The sequence below is a fragment of the Apteryx rowi genome, unplaced genomic scaffold, assembly GCF_003343035.1.
Source record: "Apteryx rowi isolate R43461 unplaced genomic scaffold, aptRow1 scaffold_261, whole genome shotgun sequence".
Lineage (NCBI taxonomy): Eukaryota > Metazoa > Chordata > Aves > Apterygiformes > Apterygidae > Apteryx > Apteryx rowi.
In genome coordinates, this window is record NW_020448986.1 from 760,614 (window position 1) to 780,130 (window position 19,517).

Consider the following 19,517-nt stretch of genomic DNA (forward strand, 5'->3'; position numbering starts at 1 on the left):
AGGGGACTCACAGTACTATACTGAAGAGTCAATGCCTTCTGTAGCACTGCTTCAAAATAATCCATATACATGGGAATTAAACATGTCAAAGATAAAAGGAAAAATCATCATCTTACTGGAGTTAATTGATATATCAAACATTTTTTTTAATACAGCCAGGATGACTCAGTGTAGCATAATATGTTAATAGCAGGTACTGTCACCACTACTTTCATGGATGGGATACAGTAGAGATGATTGTTAAAAAAGAAGAAGAAATTTGCTGGTGTCTTTTTGATGGGCTCAGCCAATTCTCATTGAACAAAAGTGAAGTAAACCCAAGAGCTGATAAGTGGAATTTAAAGATCGTACATAAAGGCCTAGGCATAAGTGTTCACAGACACTGCTTCCAAGCAGGAAAACAGAAGAGAACAAGAATTCTGATAAACCACAAAAAGATTTTGAGGACAAAAATGCTAAAAACTTAAGAGCTAATTATACCAGCGGGGAGCCTGACGGAGAACCGATGATCTCAAATGGATGAAAGGCAGAGAAGGCCACAGAAAAAAAGCTGGCTGAATTCTTTGCATCAGTGTTCACTAAAGAGGAGGGCAGCAAAATTCCTGCAAAAGGTCTGCTCACCACAGGGCTGAATCTGAGGAACTGACTCCAATTGAAGTGTCAGTGGAAAAGCTTTTAGAAGAAATTGATGAAATGAATAGTAAGAAACCACCACAGGTAGATGGTATTCATCCATGACTGTACAGAAATTTGGATATGAAGCTGCTGAACTAGTAGCTACAGATTGTAATCTACTGTTTAAATCAGTAAATTGCTTAGTAGAAGAGGAATGGGAAGTGGCAAGTGTGACACCAGTCTTTAAGGATGGTCCTGGAAACTAACCAAGTGAGTCTGATGTTCACTCTAGCAGTCTGATGGAAGCAATAAGGAGTGTTAGGATTAGCTGGCATATGGATAATTATGATATACTGGGGAAGGGTCAGTGAGGCTTTTGTAGAGGAAAGCCATTCCTCACAAATCTATTGCAGGTCATTGAAGCTGTCAATGACGATGTAGATAAATGGGATCTAGTCGGTATACTGCATTTTCAGAAAGCTTTTAACACAGTTCTTCAATAAAGGCTCTGCTGTGTGATGAGAAAGAATAGTGTCTTCTAGATAAGAGATTAAAATATAGGAAAAAAAAGCCTGAAATAAGTGGTCAGTTTCAACATCAAGAGACCTTACCATATTGGTTTTTTTGTTCAGCATATTTGAAAATGGTATGAAAAAGAGGTTGAAGATTGAGGTGATAAGATTTAGAGGCAATACAATACCATGCAGGATTGTCAAACCTAAATTTAATGTTAAAAGCTGTAAAAAAGATAGCGCAATACTGTGTGTTAAAACAGCAGGTGAAATTCAATGCTGATAAGTGTTAAGTACTGAATATGTGGAAAATTACATACACAATAACTCTAAATGAACCATTCACAGAGACCTGGACAGGCTGGAGAGGTGGGCAGAGAGGAACCTCATGAAGTTCAACAAAGGCAAGTGCAGGGTCCTGCACCTAGGGAGGAATAACCCCCTGCACCAGTACAGGTTGGGGGCTGACCTGCTGGAAAGCAGCTCTGCGGAGAAGGACCTGGGAGTGCTGGTGGACACCAAGTTAAGCATGAGGCAGCAATGTGCCCTTGTGGCCAAGAAGGCCAATGGTATCCTGGGCTGCATCAGGAAGAGTGTTGCCAGCAGATGGAGGGAGGTGATCCTCCCCCTCTACTCAGCCCTGCTGAGGCCACATCTGGAGTACTGCGTCCAGTTCTGGGCTCCCCAGTGCAAGAGGGATGTGGCACTACTGGAGCAAGTCCAGCAAAGGGCTACAAAGATGATTAGGGGACTGGAACATCTCTCTTATGAGGAAAGGCTGAGAGAGCTGGGCCTGTTTAGCTTGGAGAAGAGAAGGCTGAGAGGGGATCTTATCAATGTGTACAAGTATCTGAAGGGAGGGTGTCAAGAGGATGGGACCAGACTCTTTTCAGTGGTGCCGAGCGACAGGACGCGAGGCAACAAGCACAAACTGAAACACAGACACTTCCATCTGAACATGAGGAAATACTTTTTCACTGTGAGGGTGACAGAGCACTGGCACAGGTTGCCCAGAGAGGTGGTGGAGTCTCCTTCTCTGGAGGTATTCAAAACACACCTGGATGCAATCCTGTGCAACGTGCTCTAGGTGACCCTGCTTGAGCAGGGGGGTTGGACTAGATGATCTCCAGAGGTCCCTTCCAACCTCAGTGATTCTGTGATTCTGTGATTACCCCTGAAGAAAGAGACCTTATAGTCCTTGCGGTTAGTTTTCTGAAAATGTTAGCCCAGTCAAAAAAAGCAAACAGAATGTTAACCACTAGGGAAAGAATAGAGAATAAAGGAGAAACCATCATTATGTCATTCAGGAGCACCAATATCTTGAAAACTGCAGGTTGTTCTGCTGCTTCCATCTCAAAAAGAATGTGATAGATTGAGGTTTGGAGAGGGCAGAGGAGGTTGGTCAGAGGTAAAGAACAGCTCCCTTATGAAGCAAGATGACATAGACTGGTAATCTTCAGTGGGAAAAAGGTGTCATACCTGCTGCGTGGATATGACACAGCTCAGTAAAATAAGGAATGATACAGAGAATGAGGAAGCAATCCTGAGATTATTACATTGCAGTTGTAAACAAAAAAAGTGTTTTTTTTTCAAACAATGCAGCATTTAACGTTGGAATCCATTTTGTATAGTATATCAGGGATGTCAAAAGCACAAGACGATTCAAATAAATGATTAAAAAATAGTGCTTGTTATTAAGTATAATGGCCTGGAAGAAAATTCCAGCATAGAAAAAATCTGTAAACTGCTGATTGCCAGGGGCCTGGATGTTGTTATACCTGGTAAAGGATCATTTCACGCTTGTCCTATTATTTACACTGCTTTCCTAAGCTTCCTCTACTTATTCTTGTTGGAGTGAGGGTACTAGGCTAGGCAGGCCTTAGGTGTGGGTCTAATATTCGTATCCTTTTACCTTCAGAAGTGATATCTTCCAATTACTACTTGTAGTTGTTTGGGAGATACAGAAGAGCAGCTGTCTCCGCCATCCCTGTTGCTGGATGATGTGTTTCACTTATCAGAGCTACCATTTGGTGTGTTTTACATTTGTTTCTTATACTCTCAATTCTTAATTTCTTAAAGTTAGAGCTAATTCATTTTGTAGACCCAGAAAACTTTGTAGATCTTTGCTAGAATACAAGTTTGAATATGGTGCCTGCCTGCCAATTAAGTATTCTATTTGCAAAATTTTATACTAAGCCAGTTTAAGTAAGATTATTAACTCAATGTTCTTTTTCATAGCTGGCTACAAGGATTTTGTTATTAGGCATAGAATTACAAGGATGCTTTGCATGTATCAAATTGAGTACATTTTTGAGATGCTAACTACATGTGTGAGAGAAGTATTCTTTGTATTCTTTCTCCTTGTCTTTCTGCAAACAAATTCTAAAAAGCATACTCTGCTTTTTAGAGAAATTCTGAATTCACCTACAGTTATTTCACTCTTGATTTATTAAGCTTTTCGACTGTCAAAATGTATTCAGTATCCCTGAGGAGCTCATTTTGCATTTCTTTGTTGCGCAGACACAAGAATGTTGATCAGTGTTATGTCTACATGTCAATATAGTCTTCCTTGAGTTCTGCCAGTTACAATAAACCAGCATGCCAGCTCATCTTACCATAGGCTGGCATACAGATAATATGCTTGAGTATCCCAGCTGAATTCCCAGAGTTCAGATCAATCACACCCGGTCTCACTGCAAGTGAAGTTGGACAGTGATGTATGTAGTAGGGAATTGGCATGTGAATGAGATTACCCCAAAGGGACATGCAGTTCAGAGGGAAAGCATAGCTAAACATCTTTCTGTGCTGTTCAGATGGATCACAAATCACAGAATAAATGGATGGGACTAAGAATATCTTTGTCTTTATGTCCCATTGTAATGACAGTGTTGACATTCACTGAACGTTTACTATGGAAGTAAGATTTATATTATAGCATAAAGCAAGCCAGGTATGCTGCAGGATTTAAGAGTAAGCGCTACTTATGTAGAAAAGATTGGCTACTTAACTGACATGAATCACACTGTGGGCATTTATCATTCAGATATGTGCACAAGACCTGGTATCTTTTAGCCAAACGGAAGCTAGCACGGCACTGTATGCTCCTGAAGCATCCTTGTGTCCCACATGTGTGGGCATAACATCCTGCTGCTAGGATCTACCACTGCTCCTCTCACCATTTTGCTTGCTGTGACTAGCATAAACTTGCAAGAGGCTTTCCAACTGCAATATCCTCTTTTCTCCAATATTTGAACAGAGGACTTCATTGCCTTTTAAGAACTGGAGACCTGCACAAGTCAATGTAAGCACTATTTCTCAAAGGCTTCAGTTTTCTTTCTGTTAGCATCCAAAACAGGAATCCAAAGTTTGCTATGGCAAAAATTAAGCATTACACTGCTCAATCCTGTGTTTATTTTTAGATACTGTGATTGTCCCAAGTGCTTGTAAGAAGGCTGATCAAGCCATTCTTGCATTCTTCCCATTTCTTTGCTGCAGCACTCTTGGTTGGATAAAGAAATGTCTGTATCTATCTGTCACCTACTGTCTCTACTGTGTGACAACTGCTTTTGTCTCCTATTTTTAATAATTTTGCTCTAGTCACCATCAAGCGAACCTCTAATTCTTCCTTGCTGTATTTATGGACTCCAACATCTGTTGTATTCCATTGGAGACTGTAGCAAATAACCCTTTAATGTGGGGCTAATCAGAGATGGAGCAGCCCCAACAAACACCCAGTTCTTCATTAACAAGAGATCTAGGTGAGGCCTCCATATCAGTGAGGAAACAGTGCAAATCATGGCAACATCCTCTTAACGAATTTCACTTACTGTAGAGTAAGAAATCATTTATTCTTCCTTTCTGAGCTTTTAGTGGATAATCTCTGACAGGAAACAGTCAGTCCTGTAGATGGTCAGTGCTTTTTCACATTTATCTCTTCTCAAAGGGCTAAAAAAGCTGAGATAACTGTACAGAGACTTTGTTCTGGAGGGATAAAACAAATGTAGCAGTAATGTGTGGAATCACAAAACTTAGGAGAAAGTATCTGTAAGTGAACCTAAAGAAACTGTATGTGATCGCTAGAGAGTATTTCTGGTTAAAGTTTAGCTGTGGAATGGGAATCTCACCCAAGAGTGTATGTGGTAGCCCAGCCAGTTAAGCTTGGATTTTGTTTTCTGAGAAATAAGACAATAGCTACGAAAGATACTTTTTAAAAAGAATGATGATACATAACACACACATGATAATCTGGGCTGAATCTGGAAGCTGTATTTTGTTCAAGTCTCAAATTGGGAATGATTCCTTAATTGATGGAATGAGATGCCTTTGATCTTTTAAAAACCTAGAAATCATGTCAGCTAAAAATGGATACACTGATAAAAAGTAACTGGATGAACACTAAGCTAATTGTGTGGTTTCACACAACAAGCAATCAAAGAAAGCTGAAATGGAAAAAAACCTGAGATGAACACAGAAGAAAAAGACTTCTTCTTTACATGATATAAAAGCCTTTCTAAACACTTTTGGGACATAATTACCTAAAACTGCTCTAAACTTTGCCTGCATTTCAGCTCTACGCCAGTATCCAGGGTACAGTCTTACTGGTACCTCCCGGAACTGCTGAAATGATTCCTGGGTGCCTGACTTGAGGTGTCCATGTGTGCTCAGGAACGTCCTGCTCTGGGGAGACAGGTGCATAGCCTCTTGTTAAACTCCACTGTTATGCAGGGTTTAGACAGTCCAGACAGACTGCTGCCTAGATATTGCCTATTCCTTGAGAAGTCTGAAAAGCTAGTCTTTATCCTAACTACTTTCTCCTGGGAGATGTGCTTAGCAATAGTCAACTTTTACATGACACCCTACTGTTTAAAAGCCTGGTCTCTAGGCTCTTCTGCAGGGATTTCTGAACGGACTTAAACTTAGGTGTCTCATGGCTTAAAAGAAGGCTTAAATATCAGATTATCAGTTTCATTGGTGCTCTGTCCATCGTTGCAAACAAGAACACAGAAGTCATGTTGTTAGAAGTAAAAAATAAAAGGAATTGCCCAACCTCATATTTGGGACACTTACAAAGAGGGAAATGTTTTCTTCCAGGTAAGACAGGCTCCTTCTTATGTGATTGGCCCTTGACTCTTGAATATTGAATTCTCCCTTTTTGCTAGGAATAATTGTGATGTTGGAGGGTGAAGTTTCTTGAATAACTATGAGGAAGGCTGGTGGGAACTGTGTTATCGTGAGAAGGGATGAAATACACAAATTATGCTGGTTTTCAGAACCCAGTGAACCTGGCCATAACATAACTGGGTTACTGTTGTAAAGGAGAGTCTCATTGTGTTGCTCGCTCAGCAAGGCAGAATAGACCAAAGCCACAAAAATTCCTGTGGAACAGCAGCACAGATGTTCACAGTCAACACTGTAGAAACTTCTTGTACCTTGTGCTTAGTTTTACTGCCAGATCTGTACAACTGAAACAAAGAGAGATGCACAGGTGGGAGGAAAAGCAATAAACAGGAAAAAGAAATGAAGAATCAATGCAGGACTGCAAAATGAAAGATATAAAATTCCACAGTGCTTGTATTTCAGAAGTTTGTTTTGCAAATATATGAGAAAAACCTACAAAAGAATGAGAAAAATAATGTAGTATTAGGAGATATGAGAAAGCTAGAGATAGGGCTAACTGGCATTTGTGGACTGAGAAAAATGAGTTGACAAGCCAGTAAAACTAGAAATGTCAGAGATGGGAAGTATGACTTTCATGGAATAAGTGAAAAAAGACGATGTAACTCACCAAGTGACAAAATGACATAGATGTACACTGTGTATAAAAAGCACATTTCACCCTCATTCTTCATGAATTTCATATTCGCTAAACCCGATTGTGCAAGATACTCTATCTCTGCAGCCCTCAGCTACAGGCTCTTTGTTCTCTGAAGCTGGTTTCAATAAGCATGCTGACTGGAAGAGATATCATTCAAGGCACTAAAAGATCTGTTGATCATATCTCACACATCTAGCAAATGCTATGAACATCCTTAACAAATCTCCTGAGAGCAGTCAGTAGTTACTTATCTCTAAGGCAGGAAGGGGTAGAGATTTGCAGGCAGAACTCAGCTGATCATTGTTCTCGACATGAGACAAGAAGAAAACTATGAGTTATCATGAGCCTCATCTTATTTAAAGTAAAATTGTTACTAGTATACTAATACAGTTTGACTCTTCAAAGGCTGGGGAAACTGTGCTCCACTTTGACTGTTATGTCCCTCATCTCTGGTGACTAACCTAACTTCCTTAATATTATTATTAAAGATAATGTTTACTGTAATCTTGCTCTAATCTGAGACTAAGCCTTGCAGCTTTATTTCCAATATCATCATCATTCGTCTTACCACTAACTGGTTTCACAATTTTTTCCTCATGTTAGGATTACTTGGGAACTGGATTCCTGATGTGCCCTGACTCAGGCCAATTCTGGATATAAGATATCAAAGATGCTAATATTTTTCCAAACATTTCTCCTGGTTCTTTTAATACATCCTTATCTTATATGGAGCACAAATATGGTCCTATTCACCTCTACTTTCCTTTTTGCCATGGTGAATGTGGACAGAGCCTTGCATATCTGCTATTCCCTTATATAGAAGAAAGATTGGTGGAGATTCAGACCTCTCAGTGAGTCTTTCCGCCATTTTAAGTTTTGGATGTTTTTTTCTCCTATAGTCATTTCCTTAAATTTAATGAAATTCTTCTTCATTACTCCTGACTTGTAAGATATCTCCATCTTTGTGAAAATTCATTTAGTTTAATAGAAACATTTTGAATCACTTTTTGAAAGTTCTGTAACCCTTCACCAAGGAAGGCCTCAGATTTAACCATTTTACCTTGATCTGTGCTCAGCTAACAGAATTAATAGTGGGCTGTATTAGCTTCCATTTCAGCAGTGAGGTACATCTCTACAGAGGTCTTTTGCAAGAAATCTTCATATCTCTTATCCAAGAATTACAATGAAATCCTGCCGAAGTTAATTGGCTTGGTGTGTGGGTTCATACGAAGTTACACAGTTATTGCTGTGGCTCTCCAAGACTTGCTGAGGATAGGTTACCAACCATGGGGGCAGAAGACTCATCTCACAGAATCACAGAATGGTTGAGATTGGAAGGGATCTCTGGAGATCCTCTAGTCCAACAGTCATCTGGAGAATCTCTTCTTGCAGTAGACTTCTGGCTCCTTTGGTGGACATTTCCTTCCCATATCTGGTGGCAGACTCATCCAAGTCAGATTAGGATGTGTGTCCAGGCTTTCTGCAGAACCAGAATCTATGAGCCCAAATAAAAATCTCAGTGCACATAAATGTACTAGGACTAAGAACAGTGTATTTACACTGCAAAGGTTTTACAATTGTTTTTAAGGGAATCACATGTCGGACCTTAAGAGATAATGCAGTGTCTTCATAGCCAGACAGAAGGGGGCCCTTGGGTAGAAAAGCAATATGCTGGTGAGACTGGTGAACTCAGTACGACATCAACTCAGTAGTCTTCCACCTTTCAGGTTCCCAGAACAATCTGGCAGAAATGGAGCAGAAAGCTCCATCAGTCATGAAGGGGAATTAAGGACTATTTTAGACCTAGTATTCTTAAAATGGTGAGTTCATCAGTTGATTTGTTTCCAATATGAACACAAAGTGTCTAGTGTGCCATTCCCAGTGAGAAGGATAAGACTTTCTGGCTGGAAATGGGGAAGGAACAACAAACTTTTATTACACCTTTTTCCCCATTCCATCAATCTTTTTGAAGCCAGACAGTTCTGGCAGGACCAATGGAAGCTGGTCACTTCCAATGCTTTGCTCTATTTAATCTATCAGTCAGTTCTCTCATCTGCTTCCAAGCTTCACTGGAGTTCATAAGGGTCTGAAGATTAAATTAAAAGTGTCATGAGGATGCTTTAATTCTGATTTTACTTTCTTCCTTTCATTTCATCATTGTCATTTGGTTCAATTTCTCTTTGCTCCCAGCAAAGGTATCTCATATTCCTTTCACAGTTATCTTCCTCAGTAATGTATCTACTCTATTTTTTACAAGAGGTAGTTTCATAGTAGTTCTTTATTTACATCCAATCTTAAATTTTACTTCTTAAAATTTGTACTCCATGGTTGTAATGCATAATGCTTTTATATGTATTTAAACCTCTAAACCTTTTGAATGTGTACTGATAAACTTTCACATTTTTTACCACATATCCAAATGGAGCATAACTGTTGGGCTTATCCCATCACTGAGGTTTTGCAGTGCCCACTAGCACAGAGTACAAAATGCAGACTAACTAACTTGCTTATCTGGAGCTGTCTTCAGTTACAGATTGCATTGCTTTAACCACACCCACTACTACAGCTGTAGCTCTATCACTGCAAAGGTACTTTATATGCTTTTATTTATTTTTGTAAAGAAAGGAGATTTATAACAATATAAATGTGCCTTTATCAGGGCTTTTGTTGTCTATAACTATACTGACAACAAAATATCTGTGGAATATGTTTTAGTAATTAAACCTATAGGTTTTAAAGGTAATATTTCGTTATTTCATCTATTTTTTTCAACAGCTTGGCTGCTTAAATTTTTCTTTTCTAGGCTTGGTTATTGGGAAAAATGGTGGTGTTATGTGTATTATTTCTGTAAGCAAGATGTGCACCTCATTTTGTCTGCTTGATGTTTTTCTGCAAGGCTGACAGTTAAATCAAAGACGGCTTTTCAAGGAGGAAGAAAGAAGAAGCAAAACAGTGACAGAGATAAGCAGACCATGAGAAGAGCTATTAGCTGGGAAATATCCCGATAAGATCCTGCCACATAAGCATCCCTGTGCTGAAAGCCTAGGATCAGAGATTCTGAGCTTTAAAGGTGATGGTATATGAAGTGAGAAGGACTGAACAATTTTTGCTTGTTTCCTATAGAGACGCACCGGTGAAACAGAGAGATCCAGAACTGTAGCAACCAGGCTGAGTCTCCCAGCCAAAGAATGGGAACGAACCTACATTACTGACATAGGATGTAAACTTAGGAAAAGAGATATGGGTACAGGACTCAGTTTCTTTTGCTCATCTTCCTATATGCATTATTCCTTTCTGCAATTAAATGCATTTTTATTTTTTATTTTTTATTTCGAAGCAGCTGTTATTGTGCCACTTCCGTCAATCAGTTCCAGGTCACTGGAGATAAAGGTCTTGTGAGTTCCAAACCCATTTGTGACTGTCAGGTTAAAATGGCTATTAAACAGGAGAATATGACCCAAGACTCAGTGACAGGGCTGGAGGGTAAAACTGATTCTGAGGAACAGCATTTTTAAACTGGAGAAAAAAAAATCTAAGATAGAACTGCCTGGCCAGATTAACACTTGGCTTTGTATAGTACCTACTTCAATAAAGAAAGCTTTAAAAGAAGTTATTTTAGAAAATAAATTAGCATTTTTCATGATAAGACATGAGATTTTCCTAATGAAATTGAAGAGAGCCAAGTATTTATATTGCATACTTCACATACTTAGGCTATTCACAAAGAGGATAGCGTAACTTTATTTGTGGTACTATTCAAGTGATGCATAGATTTTAATAGGTGAGATTTTTTGCCTAATACAGCTTGAAATGATCCTTCTCAAAAGCTATTGTCCTTCAAAGTCTGCAATCGCAACCATATGTTTCCAAATATGTGATTCCAGAGCTTATTAAAAACACAACTCTTTTTTCCTCATCTTTAATTATATTTGGCTAATAATGTATATCTTGATTATGTCTTTTTGTTAAGAACAACTAACTGCAATAGTACTACAGTAAAGGAAAGAATGAAAACACAAGTGAAGATATTCTTGAGTGTTTTTTTTTTTTTTAATGTTAGTTGCAGCATGAATTCACCTATATTTCATACAATAAATATTGTGGGAGTAGTTCTCAGTTACTGTTTGACTGCCTGGGTTGCTAGCCAAAGAGACTCCTTATGCTGTTGCTTCCTTATGCAAGCTCCCAGTGCCAGGGGTTTTAAACTCCATGGTACAGCTAAGGACTAACTGAATTCTAAAATTCTACAAAGTGGGCAAATTAAGAGCAATATGAAACATAATAAGAAATCCTGAGTTATATGCAGAAGGCATCCGTCTGTATATGAAGTCTTGCATCTGCATATTTACATTGATCACAATGCTCTTTAACTATAAAGCCAAACTCGATGAGATTGTCAGGCTTGTGAAAAAAAATCTGTTTAATAACCACGACCTTTACAAAATCTGTTATTACTCCTGTAATAGTAGTAATTCAGTAGAAAAATAGTAGTAAAACACAATTTCCATTGACTATCTTCATAATTAAATATTGGTTCAACAAGGTTGCACTAATTAGATATATAAAGAAAATCTTATATGTAGATTCTTACCTGTGGATTCCCCTACTCCTTTTTTTGCACTCACTAATCTGTAATGTATATACGCCTTGATAACTTTATGCCTCTCCTTTCTTACAACTGGGCAGATTAAAAGCATCTTTTTTTTGATGAGGTTATTTTTCCTACACAAAACATATATTTTTTATTATGGAATTTCTAAGTGGATGCTGTAATTTTATTAAATTTGGTATTTGAATGTGTTGTTATTACTACTTCTACCAATACAGGACTCCAATGCATTAAGACCCATACAAATAAATAGTGAAAGTTGGTCCCTGCAGAGAAGATTAAATAATATCAATAAACAAAGCTGACAAGTACTAGGAAGGCAATTTGCTTAAATTAGTAAAATAACACAGACCAGATTCTAGGTTTCATAACTGTCTGATGAGTGTCATATATTTACCACTTTGCTTTTGTGATTAGCGAAGTAACTGTAATTATGCTGATAATATTATCAAAGTACCAAATTCATTGACAGAGATTTTAAGGTGCTTAGATACAAATGACGGTATAAGGAGAAAAATGTACAACAAAGCAAAATCTACTATCAACAAAATGTAATATATTTATTTCCCAAAGAAACTGTACAGACCTACTATATATTTCAAGTGATTTCCCAAGTCTTCCAGGACAAGTTTATATTATCAGAGGCGTTTGGCCTTAGTTCTTTAAAACATATTTGGAGGTGAAACAACTGCTTTCTATTTGACCCCATCACCAAATATAGCTATTACTTAAATACAGTTCACAGAAATTCTTACAATGCATTTCTCAGAATTTTTGCAATAGGCTCAATTCAAAAGAGCAAAATTACTTACCCTCATCCTTCCATTTCTTATTGCTGGTCCATCTTCTGCTAACCGCAACACATACAAATCCATTTTGTACTCCCTTCCTCCTCGAATACTAAACCCAAAACCTTTGGCTCCCTTCTCCAAATCAACAGTGAAATAATCAAAATCCTGTACAGACAAATAAAGAATGAAACACAATTAACCATACAAATTTGAATAGACTGATTTACATTCAAGAAAATACATCTCTTGAGATGCACAGCTACCCAACTAATATATGCAAATACACCTTCAAAGTACACTTTTGTACTGGCAAGAGGGGTGAGATCAAGAGTGCCTACTTTGGCCATTAAAAAGAGGCTTTAGCAAAATGTAGATGCCTAAGTCTAAATTATCCAGAGAGGACATCATCGAGCAGTTGCCTGGTGCCTTAAACTCTCTAGGCTGGTTCCACACTCACCTTCAATACAGTATTTTCACGGCAGCCAAGTGCATTTATGTCTATGCAGAAGTGCTTATTTGGCAAGTGGGGAAGCAGGCAGTTCCTGTATAAGGACCACAGCAACCCTGAAATTAGCAGGAGAAATGCCACCTAAATTCCCATAATGCAACATGGTCAGCAGGTTGGACTGCATGAAGTTCACACAGGGCAGCAACTCTGCTCATGGCAGCTAAAACAGGTGCCTTAAGGAGGAGGTGGAAACTGGAAGATCTGAGTTCGACCCTTTGAGTTTGACCCTTGATCCTGCAGGGACTGAGATTTGTTTCTCCAGTTTTTCTTTGCTAAACCCTAACTGAGAGCACCATCGAGGGGTTTGGGTGGGAACCTGCTCCGTTGCCTCTGGTCCATCTCTAGCCACTAGTGCAAGGGCACCAGCATGAAAACAAGAACAAGTTTGACTTGTGTAGACTAGTGATTAAAGAATTAACCTGGTGACTGTGAGAAACATGCAGCTGAGGCATCTCTCAGATGCTAAGAAGCGTCTTGTAGGACACAGGCACAAGGGTGGGTATTTGCTTTTGACATGCTGGAATGCATAATCTTTTCAGAAGATCCTCTGGATCCCATTCAGAAATTTGGATATTTTCATTGATACTGTTTATGCGTCTGGCTTTGAAAAAATGGACATAAATGTGACATCTACATTTGGTTTCAGCACATAGTGTCCAGAAATTTAATATTTTTCTGACCTCTGTTATTATCTTCCTTTATGTAAGGAGAAAGGAGAACTTTTTTCAAAGTCTGAATTTTGGGCTAATTCCTGAGACCTTCTGAGAGATCAGTAAATGTTTGTCATCAGCAGAGTCTTGTCCAAGGTAAGGTAACCATTCATCCAAGGTTTATTTTTGGAATTTGTGAGATCATGCCTAGTGTCAAAGAAACTAGTGGCACAAGCTAGTTTCTGCTCATGCAGACTATTACTAGCAGAAAAATAATTTTATCAGTCAGGATTCACCTTTAATGTTTTTTGTAATTTTTTCTGATTAAATGAAATCTTCATTTTCAACCGTGCTGTAGAAATGCATTTTGGTCTAACTACATCCACTGTACGATGACTGGATTATGCTCCTAGGAAACCAATACTTCCCCTGCTGCGGCAAGCGCAGCCTATTTTGGAACTTTTATTTTAACTGTCCAGTACCTTAAAAATAGCATTTATCTAACATTCTAGTCATACAGTTATAAATGTAGTGTTATTTTATAGATCCCATAGTTCTTCATTAATAGTAATGATTCTGAAATAATTTTCTCTACAGAGAAATAGTAGCTCAGAGGAAAAAAAGAAAGAAAAAGTATTTTTTTCTTCTCTAATGTCAGCCGCTTGGATAGTACGTACTGTCTCTCCCTTCAAAACTTACTGCTTTCTGTTGAAGAGTGCTGTAACTATTTCAGTTTGTACCTGGGGCTGTCTGTAATCTGAGAGGGGGTATTGCCTGGTGTCCGGCGAATGCTGCCTGTAATCCAGCAAGGGCGGCTGCCTGTAGTCGAGAGGGGGTGGCTGCTGGTAATCCATTACTGGCGGGTGCCTGTAGTCCAGCGGCGGTTGCCTGTAGTCTGTCGAAGACTGCCTGTAGTCTGTAAACGGAGGTTGCCGGATATCAGGTTTCACATCCTGCCTTGCTTTTACTTCTGACCTATAACTGAGCAAAATGATTGCGTTTCAGAAAGCAGCGGAACATGAAAAATATGTATTGCTTGTGATATTGAGGAGTGAAAGCAAATTGCCTGGCTACAGAGTTGTGTAAAATAAATTTTCACAGAAAAGCAAAACTTTCTAGGATAAACAGTAGAGGCATCCAAAATCAGTGACCACTTTTGAGACGTGGGCATAAGCAGTTTTCCCTCAGGTCATTCTGTACGATTTCCCAGCTGGTATCAGCGAGATCAGGATTAGGCTCAGAGGGACAGGAGCAGGAAAAGCATCCCGATTCCCACTTATCTTGACTAACTGAAAGAAGAAACTGCATTAAAAAAAACCCCAAACCAAATACACACTGCAAAATAATCCACTGAGTTTATGAAGTGCTTTTTCTAGAATGAAGATTTCTATAGAGTAAACAAAAAAATCAGTGTAGATACAGGCTATCCCCCCGTGTTTTATTGACACAAACTATTATTACTGTGAATCTCCTACATTTCAATGAGGATAAATTCTTTGTTCTACTCATTATCTTTTTAATAAAAGGTATTCTTTGATATAACATCTGTTAACGTAGAGTATATTGCACACTCCCCACAACACAGTCTGGCTACAAGCCCTAACAGGTCATACTAGTAGCTACACACAGAGGTGTCACTGAGTAAAAGGAGAACAAATTTGGTTAATGAAAAATTAATAAAAAATATAATTTTAATTGATAGATGGTTGAAAGAAGACGATTCACAACATTTCAAAAAAAATTTGACTTTCTGTAGTACAGAAATTAGTTACTCAGATGGAGATGAGTGGATTCCTTACCACCGTGTATGGTGCTTCCCCTTCCCCACAAAAATCCTTCCTGCCTCTAAAAGGGAAATCAGTGCATAATGTCATTTCTTACCTCAGTTAGGTAACATGCTGAATGTGCCTTAAAGGAAATCCTGAACACATTTAGTAAGGTAGTTCTGTAATAGCAGTTTGAATTAGATTTAATGAAAATCTTCACATAGCAGATGTCTCTACAGTTTAACCACAGGTGCAGAAGAATGTATTTTTTTCTTATATATTTCAGACTCTGCTTTAATAAGGGTCTGGAAGCTTTTGGCCATCAAGTGACCATGTACATATATGTACACATACAGACACAGGGAGGTATATAGACTGCGAAAGGGATTTTGAAACAAACGTGTTGATTCAAATTCATTTGACACCTGGAATGGATGACACCATTGTTTTTGTTCATGTTAATTTACCTCTGAAAAGACAACGTTCAACAAGCTAAACATTTCATAATGTTTCAGATATAACATTTCAAAACTTTGCTACTTTATTGGTACAGTTACAGTAACATTATGGCAGATCGTCCCACACACTAGCTTTAATTAGCTGGATGTCTCACCAGACAAGAAAAAAACAGAACGATTTCCCTTTGACTTCTCTGAGAAGATGAAAATAGCCTATGGCCACACATACTCTTAAAACCTGTACATGGCATCTGTCATAAGACCTGCATGTATACATACAATCTTCTTATTTTCTTTACTTAGTGGCATGATCCTATGTAACAAGAAGACTGAGAACAAACAGGTTACTGTAATACTAAACCTCATTAATATGGAAAGTAAAAATACCAGTTATAATTCCTAAAAATTTTAAATATCTTTTAGTATTCTAACTTTGACTGATACAGAAGTAATGTATGTACAGGTTGTAATCTAACTTGTAAAATGAGGTGAAATGTGATACTGTATCAGCTAGCAATAACGGACTTTTTTCTGGAACGAGAATCATCCTTAGGCAGGTTCCCAATGTACTACCACAGCTGTATCCCGGCAGATGATGCTTTTATTTACAGTTGTAGTCATTGTAATTCTTGTTGAATATGTAAATAGTGACATTATCAATTACAGTTTATGCTTTTCAATAAAACTATTACATAATTTGTTTCTGGAGGTTTAATTAATATAGTTTACAGGTCCCCTCTGAAAATCCCCAATTCAGTAGACATTTATTACTGATTTACAACTGCCCAGAGAGGCTTTTGTGAAAGTTTTGCATTGGATTTTGCCAAAAGCATATCTTTTGTAGGAGGTGATAACTTCTGGAGAAGTATCTAATGAAATAATAAAGAAAAGGAATTTGAAAATTGTGACTAAATGAGAGAAAATTATTTTGGGCAAGTGAAAATGCTACATCTGTTAAACAAGGTGAATTAGGGGGCACAGTGCCTGATTCAACTGAATACAAGTACTTCTGGAAGCAGAAAGTTAAAATTTTATAGCTGGCGCCTACTATTTGGGGATGAGGGTCCTGACGAGGTATGTTACTTACTGAAGATTAGCACAGAGACAGTCAGCGTAATCAGCCTCATTTAACAAAACAAAAATCAATCCAAAGACTAAATAGTGCTGTTTGGAGATCACAGAAAGTTAAATATATAAGTTAAAGTCTGTGTTAAATGTATAGACCTTTTAATACAGCTGGTCACAACATTTTTATCCCCCACTATTTCATTTCCACTGCAGACAAACTTTGTCAATGCTTATACACATATTCCACATGTATCAGAAGACAAACTAGAGAAATTGGCTGGAAAATGACACACTGCAGATAAAACCTGTTATAAAAACGTCTTCACGGCTCCAGAAGTCTAATGGGCAAAAGCAAACGACATGTGTAAGCTAATTAAAAGAAGAGCACCACATCACCAGTTACGGATATATCCATGTTTGGTGAGTGTTAGAGATTATAAAAAAGTACGTGCCTGCCCGTGAGATTATCGGCGAGGAATATTTCAGTGTTGAGCCCTTTGGGAAAAACACGATGCTGGTGGAAGATCGAAGAGGGCGTTTCGTGCCTGCAGCCGAGCAGGACTTACGGATGAAGCCGGCAGGCCGCGTTCCCGCGGCGGCTCGGCATTGCTAGCGAGGGCGCGTGGCCCGCAGCGGCGGCGGGGGCCGGGGGGCCGCTCTTACCTGTTTTCGTGGCCCTGGAGCTGCAGGGGCTGCGGCGGGGGCGGCGGGGGGCCGCCGGGGCTGTGCGGCGCCCCGGGGCTGTGCTGCTGCGCCAGCGGGCTCTGCTTCTCCGAGCCGGGCGCCGAGGCCGGGCTGCTCAGCTCTGCGGAAGGGGAAGCTGCAGGTTAGAGCGTCGCGCTGTGGCATTTCATACAGGGCAACGGTAGGCAACAATCCTTTCGGGGTCCCGCGCTCCCTCTGGAAATTTATGCTTTGGCGCTTCTACCATCTGGGCTTATAATTAGATTTTAAGACATCTGAACTTAATGGGCTCCTGTTGATATTCTCTGAGATCTGAAACCTTGGTCACTTCTGTAATTCCCGCTGACACCTTCATTACTTAAAGCCCAATTGGACTGGGCAAATGGCTTCCATGTTTCATGGTCTCTTTTAAAGCCTAGAAATATTGATATTTGGAAACTTTTCATTTTGAGAGAATGAATGATTTTATTGCTTTCACTGCTATTATGGGATGACAGACTGTTGTCACAGAAGCTAAAACACTGCTGGGTTTGTGTTGGCTCCTGCTGTCTTTGAGCTCAACAAGAGTTTTTTCTCTTTTTTAAATCTTGGGGGACTGTGAACAGTAAAACCAATCTCAATAAATACTGCCTAACCAGCTAAACTGATGCTTTATTTCACAGTATTGTGCCAAATGACCAGGGATTCACATAGGAACACCTCAGAAAACCAAAGTCCCTTTTCTAAACAACATATAATTCAGAGAGACTGACAGCCTGGGGAAGGGAATTTGCCCCTGTGGCCTTGTTACAAAAGAGAGAGGCCAAACTTCCCGCAGGTTCCTCCTGCCCTGGGGAAGATGTATTTGGCCCTAAGCTTATATCAAATATGTTTCTCCCAACATCCCGGCAAGGTTATGCTGCTCAGCATTTACCTACTACTAAACGTGGGCGAGAGAGTCTGTCCACGAGAGGACGGAGCGCTGCAGGAGTCATTGCACACACATTATCTGCAACAAAGATGCACGTTATGTTTTCTTACTCCTACTTGCAGCTGAATGAGTTAGGCCATTATGGCACAGTGCAAAGTGTCCAGAATGGACATTACTGCGTCTGAGCAATCCTAGGAGAAACAGGTATGTGCGATCCAGATCTTGGCTAGTTTCGTATTTGAATCTAGTCTGAATTTTGAATTATTTTATTTTTAAAATTAAAGTTTGTCCCCATGGCTGTATGTTTCTAATGGCTCTCTAATTATTTAATTCATGTTTATAATTATTTTAAAAATTCTGGATTCTTTATTAAAAATCTCTTCAATTTAGGCTAAATTGTCAAAAAAGCCTGTGTATTTACTTAAAATGCTCCTCCTGCAGGCATATGCAGTGTCTTTACCATGCTTAGGTCTTGACTGCCCATTTTGCATCTGGGGGTCTCTTCTGTAAGGTGAAGTTTCACAGACAGAGTTTGGGAATATTATTCCTCATCCCTACATTACTCTCATAACTATGGATGAACTAGTCAAATCATAAGCTGCTTCTAAAACTGCTTTGCATTTATATGGTATTTTTCACCTGAAAGTACATTATAGAGCTATTAATTTTTTCCCTAATTCTATAAACTAGGAAGCTAATATCCAAAGATAAATGATGTGTCCAGTGTCACACAGTGTAACAACAGAGCAGCCAGGCCTTGGACACAAGCCATTTCTCACCACTAGCACCCAAAGTTCAAAACAGTCCAAACTGGATGTGTAAATCTTCTCCCCGCTTTGGAGAATGTTTAGGAGCATCTCCTGAATGGGGCAGAATTGTCCTACTTCTGTACGTTTATAGGTTTTTTGTTCACTGAATTCATTTAACAAAGTAAGTAAGTTCTCTCATTTGCAGTCCATGGCCAGTGTCAGACTATTTCCTTGTCCAATTGCTGGATTCAGCAGAAGGAAGCAGAGGCCATCTAACCTGAGCGTGGGTCATTAATTACTCTGCTTGCCGTACGTGGCATTCCTAGCTCTGTTAGTATTTGTTGTTGAGCTGTAAAGCCACAGTCTCATTAACACAGTACTA

At 39.1% G+C, this 19,517-nt stretch overlaps 1 protein-coding gene across 1 annotated transcript in view; it reads right to left on the reverse strand.

Moving 5' to 3' along the window:
* MAGI2 (membrane associated guanylate kinase, WW and PDZ domain containing 2) overlaps positions 1-19,517 on the reverse strand; it is a 307,050-nt gene that overhangs the window by 29,587 nt on the left and 257,946 nt on the right. Inside the window, exons 19-21 of the mRNA XM_026067739.1 lie at positions 17,456-17,612; positions 14,241-14,481; positions 12,364-12,507 (exon numbers count right to left, since the gene is read on the reverse strand). Of these exons, the coding sequence (XP_025923524.1) occupies positions 12,364-12,507; positions 14,241-14,481; positions 17,456-17,612 (542 nt within the window). The remainder of the gene's footprint in view (positions 1-12,363; positions 12,508-14,240; positions 14,482-17,455; positions 17,613-19,517) is intronic.